The sequence below is a fragment of the Dendrobates tinctorius genome, unplaced genomic scaffold, assembly GCF_039654945.1.
Source record: "Dendrobates tinctorius isolate UK_male_01 unplaced genomic scaffold, ASM3965494v1 ptg000117l, whole genome shotgun sequence".
Lineage (NCBI taxonomy): Eukaryota > Metazoa > Chordata > Amphibia > Anura > Dendrobatidae > Dendrobates > Dendrobates tinctorius.
In genome coordinates this window covers 6,133,781-6,151,011 of record NW_027361785.1, presented here as the reverse complement: position 1 = coordinate 6,151,011, position 17,231 = coordinate 6,133,781, and the positions used below count along the sequence as shown (strand labels likewise).

Sequence of the window (17,231 nt, the reverse complement as noted above, 5' to 3'; positions counted from 1 at the left end):
CGCTGGTGAGATCTGCCTGTTTGGCAGCTCACTAGCGACCATTTAGCGATGCACCAGCGATCCTGACCGGGTCGTATCGTTGTCGGGATCGCTGGTGCATCGCTAAATGTAACGGGACCTTAACACTCCTTTTTTTTCTTTTATCCTTTCATTTTAGCACTTTTTACAGATTTTTAGCAAACAATTAGTTTAAAGGGGAATTTAGACCGACAATCTTATGTAAGAAGGCTTGCTCTCAATTATCGGCCCTTGCAAACAGGTCAAACAGGCAAAATGCATGTTCATCGGGGTATTGGATAATTTATGCCACACTAAAATCGTTATTATTGGCGCAAGGAGGGAATGTGCTACTATTGACATGATGCTGCATGGGACAGAAAAATGGTTCTGGTCCCATCAGTATTCATCAGCCTGTGAAAACAGGCAAGAAGCTTGTTTTAACCAAACATTCATATGATGTACAATACAAAATAATATTGTGGTACCGTGTTAGCCAGAAAAATTGATGTAAAATACTTATGACCCAAAAAATGGAAGATACCCCATATGTATCTGAAAAACCTACTGAAGAAACTGGCACAACTGAGCAGCAACATCTTTTCATATCTCTAGCAAGCATCACCTCATGTTCTTGTGTAATTCCTATTTAAATGTTGCCATCTTTTCTCAGTAATTCACTTGTAATTTAGCCTGATGAAGGGGCCTTTTGAGCTCTGAAAGCTTGCAAATGTAATGGATAGGCAATAAAGGTATCACTCCTTGAATACTTTTCTCAATTTTTGGGGGACAAAAGTATTTACATCAATAAAACATTCAAAAAGTGGAAATAGAAAAACCCGGAACTTTAGGAAAGCCAATTTCAACAAGTTAAGGGAAGAGCTTAATCATGCAGACTGGGACCCATGTCACGGTAACTGGGGATACCGAACAAAAACGGGGCATGTTTACGAAATACTACTAGAATCCTATAGAAAACTTATACCCTTTAGTAAAAAAAACATCAAGGAATAAAAAGAAACCATTATGGATAAATAACACAGTATAAAGTTTAAAACAAAAACAAAGGATATTCAAAATCTTGAAGGCCGATAATATAGAAATAGCATTTCAGGAGCATAAAGATCTAAACAAGCAATGAAGTACACCGATGCCACATATGGGGAGGAAAACTAAGTGTACTCAGGAGAAATTGCACAATAAATTTAAGGGACCATTTTTTCTTGCTATCCTTGTAAAAATAATAACACTGAGGCTAAACTAATTTTTTTGGGGGAAAAAAACGTGTTTTAATTTTCACAGCTCAAAATTATAAAATTCTGTGACGCCCATGAAGATTCAAGGTGCTCACCAAACATCTTGATAAAGTCCTTGAGGGGTCATTTGTGGGGTGGTTTCTACTTATTACGCACTCCAGGGGCTCTCCAAACATGACATGGCATCGGCTATTGATTCAAGCCATTTTTGTATTCCAAAAGTCAAATGGCGCTGCTCCTCGTCCAAGGGAAAATATGGCCCTAAAGTAACATTTTTGTGGAAAAAAGTTAAATGTTAATTTTTTCCTTCCACATTCCATTAATTCTTGTGAATTGGAGGATTTTTTCCTCTGTTCTGTGGTTTTCATGTTAGAGTAGGACTGGTAAGTGTAAGGAACTTTGACGTTAGTTTGCCAGCTTACATATTATGGCCATAATATTAACCAATACCTTACATATATTGATATGTTTTTGTGCACTTTTTATCTTTTCAGGGTGCAGTTGGGCCCAAATGGTTCTGTAAACTGTGGCCTCTGGTAACACGGGATGCATTATAGTTAGCACTGGGCAGCCCCCCTCTATGGTGTTACTAAGAGGCTGTGAACCATATGCTCTGCATTCCCTGTGTGAACATTGCCACATACGGATTATTTTTTTGCACTGGTGTGCCACACGGCCAATCCCTGATTGTAGGCTGGCTGTTTCATTAGGTATTATTGCACCTGTGCAGTTGCCATTTTACTTGCGTCCGCTGCACCCTGATAGTGCATTTGTATTGAGGCCTGTCTATACAGGTAAGCATCTCTGCCTGTTTTTGTTTTTTTCTCAAATATTGGAGGATTTTTTCCTCTGTTCTGTGGTTTTCAAGGGAAAATATGGCCCTAAAGTAGTATTTTTGTGGAAAAAAGTTAAATGTTAATTTTTTCCTTCCACATTCCATTAATTCTTGTGAAGCATCTGAAAGGTTAACAAACTTCTTGGATGTGGTTTTGAGGACCTTGAGGGGTGCACTTATTAGAATGGTGTCACTTTTGTGTATTTTCTGTCATATAGTCCCCCAAAGTCATTTCAAATGTAAGGTGGTCCCTAAAAGATGGTTTTGTAAATTTTACGGAAAAATGAGAAATTGCTGGTCAACTTTTAACCCTTATAACTTTGTAACCAAAAAAAAATTGTTTTTCAAAAATTGTGCTAACATAAAGCAGAATTAGGGGAAAAGTTGGTTATTAACTACTTTGTGTGACATAACGTTCTGGTTTAAGGGCATAAAAATTAAACATTTGAAAATTGAGAAATTTTCAAAAGTTTTGCCAAATTTCCGATCATTTCAGAAATACTGTAAACACGCAAGTCATATTGAACAAATTTTACCACTGTCATAAAGTACAATATGTCACAAAAAACAATCTCAGAACCAGTGAGAAACTTTGAAGCATTGCAGAGGTATTAGCTCAAAGTGACAGTGATCAGAATTGTAAAAATTGGTCTGGCAACGAAGGCAAAAACAGGCTCTGGCGCGAAGGGGTTGAAACAGGCACTTTTCATCCGTATTCACTAAATGAACTGTCTGTTCCAAGGATTATTCAATGAGGCAAAAGTCAAAATTCACAACCTAATATGACAAGTACTGTATAACAAAAGAAATACATCTGCGTCTGAGCAAAGCAAACACTGACAAATTCCCTGGCCCAGATGGCATTCATCCACGGATACTGAGGGAACTGGACTCAATAATTGACAGACAGCTGTATCTTATATTCTTAGACTCTCTTGTCACAGGGGTGGTGCCACAGGATTGGAGGAAAACTTCCACCTGATTAACCACGCGTTGTGGTTTAAACCCATCTCTTGTCTGAGTCTCTTTCCTGTGCTCCTAAGACCGTTTTCCATTTTCTCATTGCTCCTATCCTCCATTGGAAGTTTTCGGATGGAGCTGCGGTAGAGAACTGACATCCTTGTCTGTCCCTGGGTTGCTTCCTAAGCGCTCCATTATGACCGCTTATCACTGACTCTTACAGGATTGGAGGATGGCTCACATGGTACTGATATACAAGAAAGGTAAGAAGGTGGATCCGGGCAACTACCGTCCAGTAAGCCTAACATCAGTAGTGTGCAATGTTTTTGAGGGCATCATAAGAGATGACCTGCAGAGATCTAATGCAGAGATTCTATTTATACAATTGCCTTGTAAAGTTTTAATTTCCTGTTCTGTCCAGATGTCACCGTATCCCAGAATTCCAAGCGGAGGAAGCTCACCGACCGCCATATTGGGACACCCAAGTGATGGGTGTCTCAATATGGAAACTGCTGCTGGTATCAACCTATTGCTCAGTACTACCAGCGGAACACCGTCGCACCACACACACACTATACGCCGTACGCACCACACACACACACAGTCTCTTGCACGGTACCACCAGCGGAACACCATCGCACTGCGCCTGCATGAATTCCACGCAGGTGCAGTGAATCATTCGGCTGATCCCGGCGGCAGATGCGCGATGTGTCTACAGGCAGAGGAAGCCGATCACATTAAAGGGGTTTTCCCATGAACGAAAGTTAATTTTAAAAATTTTCTGTGTCTGACCGTGTACGGCGCATACCACAGCTCCTGGGCAGGGGAGGAAGCAAAAGAGAATACTGACATTACAGCAGGGGATCACAGAGGATTCATTTTGTGAGGTAAAATATTTCACTGACTGTTTTTAAACAATATTTGACCACACAAAATGTATCCTCTGAGATCTCCTGGTGTAATGTCAGTATTGTCTTTTGCATCCTCCCCAGGAGCTGTGGTATGTTCTGTACACAGTCAGACACAGGGGTGAGAGAGACAGAGCACAGGGTGGGGGGGGGGGCAGCTCAAATGGCACAGCACATGAGGGGAGAACACAGCACGGGAAGGAGCGAGAGAGCAGGCAAGGGGGATAGCACAAGGGGCAGACAGGTCAAAGAAGAGAGCACAGACGGAAGAAGTCAGTACATGGGGAAAGAGAGAGTGGATAGGTGGGTGAGCATATGGGGGGGGGGGGGGAGATTCTCAATGCTGCAAAGCCTGCCCCCATCGTGACATTGCCGCCCTACCGATGGCATCGGGCCTCCATCTAGTAATATAACACTGTACCACATAACAGCCTTACACTGAAGCTATAGAAGCAAGAACTGGGGGAAACTATATGCAGATGGGTAAGGAATTCCGGAAATGTAAGGACTCAAAGAGTTTTCATAAATGGTACATTCTCTAAATGGGATATAGTCAGCATTGGGGACCGCAGGGATCTGTGCTAGGACAGATGCTTTTTAACCTCTTTATTAATGACCTTTTGGACGGGATTGAGAGTGACTGCATTTTGGAAACTAGACCCCCCAAGGAACTTATCTAGATGTGTGGTGGTGAGCACTTTGAACCCTCAAGTGCTTCACAAAAGTTTATAACGCATGGGCATGAAAATAAAAAAAATCATTTTTTCCACAAACATGATCTTTTAGTCCCCAATTTTTTTTATTTTCCCAGGGGTAACAGGAGAAAATGGACCCCAAAAGTTGTTGTCCAATTTGTCCTGAGTACGCTGGTACCCCATATGTGGGAGAAAACTACTGTATGGGCACACGTCGGGGCCCGGAAGGGAAGTAGTGACGTTCTGGAATGCAGACTTTGATGGAATGGTCTGCGAGTGTCATGTCGCGTTTGGAGAGCCCCTGATGTGCCTAAACTGTGAAAACCCCCCACAAGTGACCTCATTTTGGAAACTAGACCCTCCAAGGAACTTATCTAGATGTATGGTGAGCACTTTCAACCTCCAAGTGCTTCACAGAAGTTTACAACGTAGAGCCATAAAAATAAAAAAATCATTTTTCCACAAAAATGATATTTTTGCCCCCAATTTTTTATTTTCCCAAGGGTAACAGGTGAAATTAGACCACAAAAGTTGTTGTGCGATTTGTCCTGAGTAGGCTGATACCCCATATGTGGGGGTAAACCACTGTTTGGAAGCAAGGCAGAGCTCGGAAGGGAGCAAAATGTTTGATGCAAAATTGGCTGGAATTGAGATCGGGTGCCATGTCGCGATTGGAGAGCCCCTGATGTGCCTAAACAGTGGAAACCCCCCACAAGTGAATGCATTTTGGAAACTAGACCCCCCCAAGGGGTCTAGTGATGGCAGAGGGCACGAAGACGTAGTCAGTGCGAGCCTTCTGCTGTTAATGGAAAGATCCTTGGGACACAGTGGTGCACGGCTTGGAACGGGGACAGGTGAATATCGCCACTGCCAGGGGCTCAGGACACCGGCACCTGGCCCCCAGCGACGGAGAGGCGAGTATGTCTTTTTTTTTAAGATTGCAGCAGCAAATAAGGGCTATTTATGGAGCATCTTATGGGGCAGCATTAACCCTTGTGGAGCAGCATATGGGGGGTATTTATGGGGCAGCATTAACCCTTGTGAAGCAGCATATTATGGGGGGTATTTATGGAGCATCTTATGGGGCAGCATTAACCCTTGTACAGCAGCATATGGGGGGTATTTATGGAACATCTTCTTGGGCCAGCAATAACCCTTGTGCAGCAGCATATGGGGGGGTTTTATCTATGGGGTATCTTCTTGGACCACCATTAACCCTCGGCTTATACACGAGTCAATAAGTTTTCCCAGCTTTTTGAGGCAAAATTGGGGGGGGTCGGCATATACACGAATACGCGAGTATATACGGTAATTTTTTAATGTTTTGGCGCTTTTATACAATAAAAACAATTTTATATAAAAAATAATTATTTTTGCATCGCTTTATTCAGCGAGCTATAACTTTTATATTTTTTCGCTGATGACTCGTTTTTTGCGGGACAAGATGACGATTTCAGCGGTACCATGTTTATTTATATTCGTCTTTTTGATTGCGTTATTGCACTTTTTGTTCGGCGGTATGATGATAAAGCATTATTTTTTGAAGGGGTTCACTAAAGGGGTTAACTAGCTGGACAGTTTTATAGGGTGGGTCGTTACGGACGTGGCGATAGTAAATATGTATACTTTTATTTTTTTTTAATTTACAAAAAAAGAATTTATTGGGGATTTTTTATTTATTTAGGAATTTTTTTATTAATTATTTTTATACATGTTTTTTTTTTTTACTTTATTATATTGCCCCGGGGGGGGGGGACATTACAATAAAGTGTCAGATCTCTAATCTGACACTTTGGACAGCGCTGTGTCAGATCAGCGAACTGACAGGCGCTGCAGAGGCTCTCTCAGTGCACTGAGAAAGCCGCTTCCCTGCAGGACCCTGAAGGCCCCCGCGGCCATATTGAATCCGGGGGCCTGCAGGGAGGAGACCCTCGGAGCAGCGCGAGCACATCGCGCTGCTCCGAGGGTCTTGGGAAGCGCGCAGGGAGCCCCCTCGCTGCGCCATTCTTCCCTGTGCTCCCGGTACACTGCGATCATGTTTGATTGCAGTGTGCTGGGGGTTAGTGTGCCTGGACAATTTCCTCAGTACACAACATTGTTGATTATCGTTAATTTAGTGACAAAATGTACAATTGGTGGAGAAAGGTTGAACTTGATGGACCTAGGTCTGTAACTGAGCGCTGTTCGACATGATTAAGACTCGATAATAGATGAAATCAGCACATCTAAATGGACCCCATAAGGGCTTATTGTGACTACAACACTGGCAGTCTATCCATCACTGTAGATGATCTCGGGAGGCAGATCCCCAGTAATCTAATATTGCTAGTCTATCTTAGGCCTCTTTCACACTTCAGTTTTTTGCATCAGTCAAAATCCGCCAAAAGGACGGATGCTGGATCCGTTTTAGAACTGATGACAACGGATGCCACCCATCCGTTTTTTTGACGGATCCGCAAAATGAAGAATTTTAAAGGAATCGCAGCCTGGAAAAGGAGAGAGCGCGAGAGAGAGAGCGCGCGAGAGAGAGAGCGCGAGAGAGAGAGCGCGCGAGAGAGAGAGCGCGCGAGAGAGCGCGCGAGAGAGCGAGAGAGCGCGCGCGCGAGAGAGAGCGCGCGAGAGCGAGAGAGAGCGCGCGAGAGCGAGAGAGAGCGCGCGAGAGCGAGAGAGAGAGCGAGAGAGAGAGAGAGAGAGAGAGAGAGAGAGAGAGAGCGAGAGAGAGAGCGAGAGAGAGAGCGAGAGAGAGAGCGAGAGAGAGAGCGAGAGAGAGAGCGAGAGAGAGAGCGAGAGAGAGAGCGAGAGAGAGAGCGAGAGAGAGAGCGAGAGAGAGAGCGAGAGAGAGAGCGAGAGAGAGAGAGCATTTTTTTTTTTTTTGTCCGGCACCCAGAAAGAATTTCGGGTTAAATTAGTGTCTGGAGGATCCGCCACAGAAAAAAACGTTGCAAGCTCCGTTTTGAAATCTTTGAGGATGGTGACGGACAGCAACTTTTGGCGGATCCTCAAAAAAAACGGATGCAACGGACGGCAATCCGTCACAATCCGCCATTAATTGAAGTCAATGGGGAAAAAAACGGATCCTCAAAAGAAAATGGAGGATCCGTTGTTTTCAAAACCTGGCGGATTGTGACTGATTGCAAAAAACTGAAGTGTGAAAGAGGCCTTAAGGATAGGCCATCAGGTTTGCAATCCTGGACAACCCATTTAAGTGATTTATAAAAATTACTCAAACATAGTTGGAAGATATCTGTTCCTCATTCTGAATATCAGCCCTGCATCATGTTTCCCACCTATCTAATAACCCCATGCCCCCCTCTTCTCCAAACCATTCCTTAGGAAAACAGCATTTGCCCGCTCAGTTTTTCATTCCTAGTGACGAACCTTGGCATTCTCAGTAACAGTAATCACTACGACGTAATGAACTGGGTGTAACATATAGTCCAAACACCTCACAGGAAGTAAGAGCGCGAGTCTGAGTCAATTTTAGCACAATAAGAAGGTCACACATTCCAGGATTAGTCAGTCAGCCAGTCACTATAGATTGGAATATATAAGAAGAAATGTATTCACCTTAGACTTCCCTGCTCCAGGGGTGGCTGGTGATGAGACGCCATCCTGACCGGTGTCCTAGAGGAAAGTAACCACAGTACAGATCACTAAAGCTATAACATGACACTAGAAACTGGCCTTCTTACCCCTGACAGTGCTGTCATGGAGGATTATGACATTTCTCATTGTGCTCTACTCTCATCCACATCTTTCTAATAATTTCTGCGTACAGTTCTAATGTAGCTTGTATTATAGCTGGGAGCAGCATTCATGTTTCTGTAGACAGTCTCCCAGCAACCCTTACTGGTTCAAAGGCTGTACATGACTTGTTGATCTCCATTATGGAAGGTGTCATGTTTTCCCCAGACACTGTACAGTAAATCTGACGTGCCTCACTACATTACAGGAGCTGGGCTAACCTGTTCAGGATGACAACCAGTGAAATCACGGGTACATTCCTAGGATGCAATACAGGCCAGGGCAGCCCTCAGCAGTAGAGCTGGCGGTCAGTCAGTGCCAGGGGCATGGTTACAGCCGCCGGTCACTATACACAGATGATTGCCGCCACCCCTGTGACTGACACCTAAATGCTACCGGGAAGGATAAAGTTAATTTCATCCAAGCAGCGGGGGTATAAGTGTGGGTGCTGGGCAGGTTCCAAACGCTATTAACCTGCAGATTAACCATATATCTGGAAGTTAATAGCGTTTTTCCATATGACGAGTCCCTTTAATACCTGCGATCTGATGCCTTCTTCCAGAGAAATGCAGGTTTTTCTTATACATACATATGGAGACAGATCTACCTGAGAATGTACCTTCAGAGTTTATTTTATACTAGCTGAAGAGCCCGGCGCTGCCCGGGCATAGTAACTAACTATGGTTAGTTATAACAAATTATAATGATTATATCTATATATATATAAAGCTGAGTGTATAGCCACATTCACTATAATATCCCACATCATCCCGTCAAAGCCACCAGACTACTACCCCTAATATCAGACATCATCCCGTCAGCCAGAGCCACCGGACTACTCCCCCGAATAGCCCACATCATCCCATCAGCCACAGCTACCGGATAACTTCCACTAATATCCCATATCATCCCGTCACAGCCGCTGGACTACTACCCCTAATATCCCACATCATCCCATCAGCCAGAGCCACCGGACTACTACCCCTAATATCCCACATCATCCCGTCAGCCACAGTCACCGGACTACTACCCCTAATATCCCACATCATCCCGTCAGCCACAGTCACTGGACTACTACCCCTAATATCCCACATCATCCCGTCAAAGCCACCAGACTACTACCCCTAATATCCCACATCATCCCGTCAAAGCCACCAGACTACTACCCCTAATATCCCACATCATCCCGTCAGCCAGAGCCACCGGACTACTACCCCTAATATCCCACATCATCCCGTCAGCCAGAGCCACCGGACTACTACCCCTAATATCCCACATCATCCCGTCAGCCAGAGCCACCGGACTACTACCCCTAATATCCCACATCATCCCGTCAGCCACAGTCACCGGACTACTACCCCTAATATCCCACATCATCCCGTCAGCCACAGTCACCGGACTACTACCCCTAATATCCCACATCATCCCGTCAAAGCCACCAGACTACTACCCCTAATATCCCACATCATCCCGTCAAAGCCACCAGACTACTACCCCTAATATCCCACATCATCCCGTCAGCCAGAGCCACCGGACTACTACCCCTAATATCCCACATCATCCCGTCAGCCAGAGCCACCGGACTACTACCCCTAATATCCCACATCATCCCGTCAGCCAGAGCCACCGGACTACTACCCCTAATATCCCACATCATCCCGTCAGCCAGAGCCACCGGACTACTACCCCTAATATCCCACATCATCCCGTCAGCCAGAGCCACCGGACTACTACCCCTAATATCCCACATCATCCCGTCAGCCAGAGCCACCGGACTACTACCCCTAATATCCCACATCATCCCGTCAGCCAGAGCCACCGGACTACTACCCCTAATATCCCACATCATCCCGTCAGCCAGAGCCACCGGACTACTACCCCTAATATCCCACATCATCCCGTCAGCCAGAGCCACCGGACTACTACCCCTAATATCCCACATCATCCCGTCAGCCAGAGCCACCGGACTACTACCCCTAATATCCCACATCATCCCGTCAGCCAGAGCCACCGGACTACTACCCCTAATATCCCACATCATCCCGTCAGCCAGAGCCACCGGACTACTACCCCTAATATCCCACATCATCCCGTCAGCCAGAGCCACCGGACTACTACCCCTAATATCCCACATCATCCCGTCAGCCAGAGCCACCGGACTACTACCCCTAATATCCCACATCATCCCGTCAGCCAGAGCCACCGGACTACTACCCCTAATATCCCACATCATCCCGTCAGCCAGAGCCACCGGACTACTACCCCTAATATCCCACATCATCCCGTCAGCCAGAGCCACCGGACTACTACCCCTAATATCCCACATCATCCCGTCAGCCAGAGCCACCGGACTACTACCCCTAATATCCCACATCATCCCGTCAGCCAGAGCCACCGGACTACTACCCCTAATATCCCACATCATCCCGTCAGCCAGAGCCACCGGACTACTACCCCTAATATCCCACATCATCCCGTCAGCCAGAGCCACCGGACTACTACCCCTAATATCCCACATCATCCCGTCAGCCAGAGCCACCGGACTACTACCCCTAATATCCCACATCATCCCGTCAGCCAGAGCCACCGGACTACTACCCCTAATATCCCACATCATCCCGTCAGCCAGAGCCACCGGACTACTACCCCTAATATCCCACATCATCCCGTCAGCCAGAGCCACCGGACTACTACCCCTAATATCCCACATCATCCCGTCAGCCAGAGCCACCGGACTACTACCCCTAATATCCCACATCATCCCGTCAGCCAGAGCCACCGGACTACTACCCCTAATATCCCACATCATCCCGTCAGCCAGAGCCACCGGACTACTACCCCTAATATCCCACATCATCCCGTCAGCCAGAGCCACCGGACTACTACCCCTAATATCCCACATCATCCCGTCAGCCAGAGCCACCGGACTACTACCCCTAATATCCCACATCATCCCGTCAGCCAGAGCCACCGGACTACTACCCCTAATATCCCACATCATCCCGTCAGCCAGAGCCACCGGACTACTACCCCTAATATCCCACATCATCCCGTCAGCCAGAGCCACCGGACTACTACCCCTAATATCCCACATCATCCCGTCAGCCAGAGCCACCGGACTACTACCCCTAATATCCCACATCATCCCGTCAGCCAGAGCCACCGGACTACTACCCCTAATATCCCACATCATCCCGTCAGCCAGAGCCACCGGACTACTACCCCTAATATCCCACATCATCCCGTCAGCCAGAGCCACCGGACTACTACCCCTAATATCCCACATCATCCCGTCAGCCAGAGCCACCGGACTACTACCCCTAATATCCCACATCATCCCGTCAGCCAGAGCCACCGGACTACTACCCCTAATATCCCACATCATCCCGTCAGCCAGAGCCACCGGACTACTACCCCTAATATCCCACATCATCCCGTCAGCCAGAGCCACCGGACTACTACCCCTAATATCCCACATCATCCCGTCAGCCAGAGCCACCGGACTACTACCCCTAATATCCCACATCATCCCGTCAGCCAGAGCCACCGGACTACTACCCCTAATATCCCACATCATCCCGTCAGCCAGAGCCACCGGACTACTACCCCTAATATCCCACATCATCCCGTCAGCCAGAGCCACCGGACTACTACCCCTAATATCCCACATCATCCCGTCAGCCAGAGCCACCGGACTACTACCCCTAATATCCCACATCATCCCGTCAGCCAGAGCCACCGGACTACTACCCCTAATATCCCACATCATCCCGTCAGCCAGAGCCACCGGACTACTACCCCTAATATCCCACATCATCCCGTCAGCCAGAGCCACCGGACTACTACCCCTAATATCCCACATCATCCCGTCAGCCAGAGCCACCGGACTACTACCCCTAATATCCCACATCATCCCGTCAGCCAGAGCCACCGGACTACTACCCCTAATATCCCACATCATCCCGTCAGCCAGAGCCACCGGACTACTACCCCTAATATCCCACATCATCCCGTCAGCCAGAGCCACCGGACTACTACCCCTAATATCCCACATCATCCCGTCAGCCAGAGCCACCGGACTACTACCCCTAATATCCCACATCATCCCGTCAGCCAGAGTCACTGGACTACTACCCCTAATATCCCACATCATCCCATCAGTGGTTAAAACTGAAAGAGAAAGAGCGCAATAGGGTCTTACCCAAGTAAAAGAGATATAATTCAAGCAGTTATACTCACCAATAACAGGAGAGTTTTAGGCATAAAGGAATAGAGGTCAAGCTGCTGCACATCCAAATGGCCACGCCGTGACCATAGATCATCAGATTTCAAAGAAATAGTTTTCGGATTAAACGTGCGCTGCTAGACGCTGGGGGTCAGAACCAGAACACTGAGTGGAATTGCCCTAACTTCCATACTGGGGATCCCTTTAAGAAAGTCCTGGCGTCAGTACCAAAATGCAGAGTGGATTTGCCGTAACTTCCATACCAATGATCCCTTTAAGAGACCCTGGTGTCAGAACCACAGAGCTGAGTGGAACGGTCCTAACTTCCATACCAATGATCCCTTTAATAGAGGCCTGAGGTCAGAACCACACCTGGGATCCCTTTAAGAGGGAAGATGTGCGCAGATTGTTCGTTCGGCTGGAGTGGGTGGAGCTTGAGCGGAGCTGCAGCCCGCGGGGGGCGTGGCCTTGCGCTGGCAGCCGGAGTGATTGGGCGGCCTGCGGGGGGCATGGCCTAGCGCTGTAGTAGGCTGCAGTAGGAGCCGGGAACTAAATTTAGGCCGGGAAGCTGCAGGGGAGAGGGGGGGATAGCGCAGACGAGGAGTGTCGACTGAGCCGGGACAGGGCTGGGAGGGTGCCGGCACTATTCGGCCCCTGTCCTGAAGACTGTCTTCCTCACAGCCCCGCTCTCCATGCACTCTCCTGCTGTATCCGTCCTCAGCCCCGCTCTCCAACCATGTCCCACTCTGCTGCTTCGTGATTGGTTGGTGTCCCACTCTGCTGCTTCGTGATTGGTTGGTGATACACACACACACATTCAGATGTATATATAGAGATGATAGGGACGTTACCAGTGTGAGACGTAGTGGCTGAGAGTCTGCAGTTCTGATCTACATGTCTCACACTGGTAACACCTCCTTTCATTTAAAATAAGCTCTGAAGACAGATTCTCATGCAGATCAGTGTCCAGCCCACAGATCTTAACAGTTTATTTTCATCTAAGAACAACATGGATTTCTCTTGAATATGGCATCGGATTGCAGATATCAATGAATCATGCTATTCAGCGTACTATGACCTACATGCCTATAGACGGTTTACGGGGTTGAGCCTAATGACACATAACGTGTAAGTGCATCTTCCCATCTACTTGTTTTACATCTATCTTCACCCTCTCCAGATGTATACATCCAGGTGTCATTCAAACAAAGGGAGAGAGGGGGAGGAAAAACACGGAGGTGGGAAGGTGCACATAAATATGTCACCATGCCAAGTATACGCCGAATGTCTACGCTTGGTTTGAACAGTCATTCTGTGATGACAGACTGCCTTTAATACCAGCTCTGTAATAAAACTACAAATACTCTTTGCCCACAGCGCTGCTTTGCTCGGTTTTAACTGTTTGTAGACTCCCAGTTACCAAACATCACTACGGAATGTCAAGAAGACATGGACAAGCAAAATGGTGCTGCAGTAGTTACTTACCTTCGCGGTATTGCTACCAATAAACGTTTTACAAGTCAGTCAATCTTGTATTAGTTTCCCATGAAATGTATTACTAATCTGCATTCACATCAGCGTGACATGTCCTGTACTAGCGCTGTCCTTTTACTTGGATTGATCGATACGCACATCGGTTTTAAAAACAAATCCTTGTCTCTGATCAGTGAGGCTCAGCACATGCCCAATAGTGCAGCTCAGATATGGCCAATATATACCATGGGGTCCATATAGAATAAATGACACACTGAAGACGTACTTTATACTACAGTGCTCAGCCCGAGATAAATCTGTTCACTGTAAGGCCGGGATCACACATGCGAGAAACTTGGACGAGTTTCGCATGTTAATATTAGGCATTGCCGCCGGCACTCGGGAGCGGAGCGTGCGGCTCCATGTATTGGGCATTGTACCGTGGGGACATCCTACCGTGTGTGGGGGCATTGTACCGTGGGGACATCCTACCGTGTGTGGGGACATCCTATCGTGTGTGGGGGCATTGTATCGTGGGGACATCCTACCGTGTGTGGGGACATCTTATCGTGTGTGGGGGGCATTGTATCGTGGGGACATCCTATCGTGTGTGGGGACATCCTACCGTGTGTGGAGGCATTGTACCGTGGGGACATCCTACCGTGTGTGGGGGCATTGTACCGAGGGGACATCCTACCGTGTGTGGGGGCATTGTACCGTGGGGACATCCTACCGTGTGTGGGGGCATTGTACCGTGGGGACATCCTACCGTGTGTGAGGGCATTGTACCGTGGGGACATCCTACCGTGTGTGGGGGCATTGTACCGTGGGGACATCCTACCGTGTGTGGGGGCATTGTACCGTGGGGACATCCTACCGTGTGTGGGGGCATTGTACCGTGGGGACATCCTACCGTGTGTGGGGACATCCTACCGTGTGTGGGGGCATTGTACCGAGGGGACATCCTATCGTGTGTGGGGGGCATTGTATCGTGGGGACATCCTATCGTGTGTGGGGGCATTGTACCGTGGGGACATCCGTGTGTGGGGGCATTGTACCGAGGGGACATCCTACCGTGTGTGAGGGCATTGTACCGTGGGGACATCCTACCGTGTGTGGGGGCATTGTACCGTGGGGACATCCTACCGTGTGTGGGGGCATTGTACCGTGGGGACATCCTACCGTGTGTGGGGGCATTGTACCGTGGGGACATCCTACTGTGTGTGGGGACATCCTACCGTGTGTGGGGGCATTGTACCGAGGGGACATCCTATCGTGTGTGGGGGGCATTGTATCGTGGGGACATCCTATCGTGTGTGGGGGCATTGTACCGTGGGGACATCGTACCGTGGGGACATCCTACCGTGTGTGGGGCCATTGTACCGTGGGGACATCCTACCGTGTGTGGGGGCATTGTACCGTGGGGACATCCTACCGTGTGTGGGGACATCCTATCGTGTGTGTGTGGGGGGGACTGTACCGTGGGGACATCCTACCGTGTGTGGGGGCATTGTACCGTGGGGACATCCTACCGTGTGTGGGGGCATTGTACCGTGGGGACATCCTACCGTGTGTGGGGGCATTGTACCGTGGGGACATCCTACCGTGTGTGGGGACATCCTACCGTGTGTGGGGGCATTGTACCGAGGGGACATCCTATCGTGTGTGGGGGGCATTGTATCGTGGGGACATCCTATCGTGTGTGGGGACATCCTACCATGTGTGGGGGCATTGTACCGTGGGGACATCCTATCGTGTGTGTGTGGGGGGGACTGTACCGTGGGGACATCCTACCGTGTGTGGGGGCATTGTACCGTGGGGACATCCTACCGTGTGTGGGGCCATTGTACCGTGGGGACATCCTACCGTGTGTGGGGGCATTGTACCGTGGGGACATCCTATCGTGTGTGTGTGGGGGGGGGGGGCCTGTACCGTGGGGACATCCTACCGTGTGTGGGGGCATTGTACCGTGGGGACATCCTATCGTGTGTGTGTGTGGGGGGGGCATTGTACCGTGGGGACATCCTACCGTGTGTGGGGACATCCTATCGTGTGTGTGTGGGGGGGACTGTACCGTGGGGACATCCTACCGTGTGTGGGGGCATTGTACCGTGGGGACATCCTACCGTGTGTGGGGCCATTGTACCGTGGGGACATCCTACCGTGTGTGGGGCCATTGTACCGTGGGGACATCCTACCGTGTGTGGGGGCATTGTACCGTGGGGACATCCTACCGTGTGTGGGGCCATTGTACCGTGGGGACATCCTACCGTGTGTGGGGGCATTGTACCGTGGGGACATCCTATCGTGTGTGTGTGGGGGGGGGGGCCTGTACCGTGGGGACATCCTACCGTGTGTGGGGCCATTGTACCGTGGGGACATCCTACCGTGTGTGGGGCCATTGTACCGTGGGGACATCCTACCGTGTGTGGGGGCATTGTACCGTGGGGACATCCTATCGTGTGTGTGTGTGGGGGGGGCCTGTACCGTGGGGACATCCTACTTTGTGTGATAGTGGTGGTTCCTTAATGCTGTATCACACATGATGAGCTTAGATACACTGGCCAGATTTCCAGTGATGGATTTCATTACATTACAGTGCCCTCTTTAGAGAGTATCACCCATGATGTGCTTAGACAGAGGGCAGGGGGATGAGTGCTGTGTACCCCCGAGACATGGTCACATGTACAGCTCCGGTCTCCTGGCAGTATGCTGCCGCAGTACGCCCCAACCACACAGCTCCTCGGTGTGAGGAAACAGCTCAGCCCCGAGACATTCTCACCTCCATTTCCTCAACTGTTCCGATGCCAGATCCTAACTGGTAGAAGGACCTTTGCTGACGTCAGGGTCATGTGATCAGTCACATGACGGGGAGGAGCCGGGGCTGTGCTGTGCTGGATTGTGTGTTGTGGCAGCACGTGACTAGGCAGGACAGGTTCTCTCACCTGTGACTCCGGGATGACTGCTGCTGTGTGCAGCGTGATGTGGCGCTGGGTGTGTGTGTGTGTGTCAGGCTTTGTTCACACTGCTGTGCGGTAAACACAACAAGCACTTCAATAAAATCTACTCATATGGCTTCCTTCTTGTACTGGAGACTAACAGGGAACGTCTTCTTGGTTTCTTATTGTACAGAATCTG

General features: G+C 48.7%; 1 protein-coding gene across 1 annotated transcript in view; it reads right to left on the bottom strand.

The window, feature by feature from the left end:
• The window catches only part of GCC2 (GRIP and coiled-coil domain containing 2), a 108,246-nt gene extending 91,233 nt beyond the window's left edge, over positions 1-17,013 (bottom strand). Inside the window, exons 1-2 of the mRNA XM_073590486.1 lie at positions 16,876-17,013; positions 8,219-8,275 (exon numbers count right to left, since the gene is read on the bottom strand). Of these exons, the coding sequence (XP_073446587.1) occupies positions 8,219-8,275; positions 16,876-16,881 (63 nt within the window). The 5' untranslated portion in view covers positions 16,882-17,013. The remainder of the gene's footprint in view (positions 1-8,218; positions 8,276-16,875) is intronic.
• Positions 17,014-17,231: the final 218 nt, after the last annotated feature.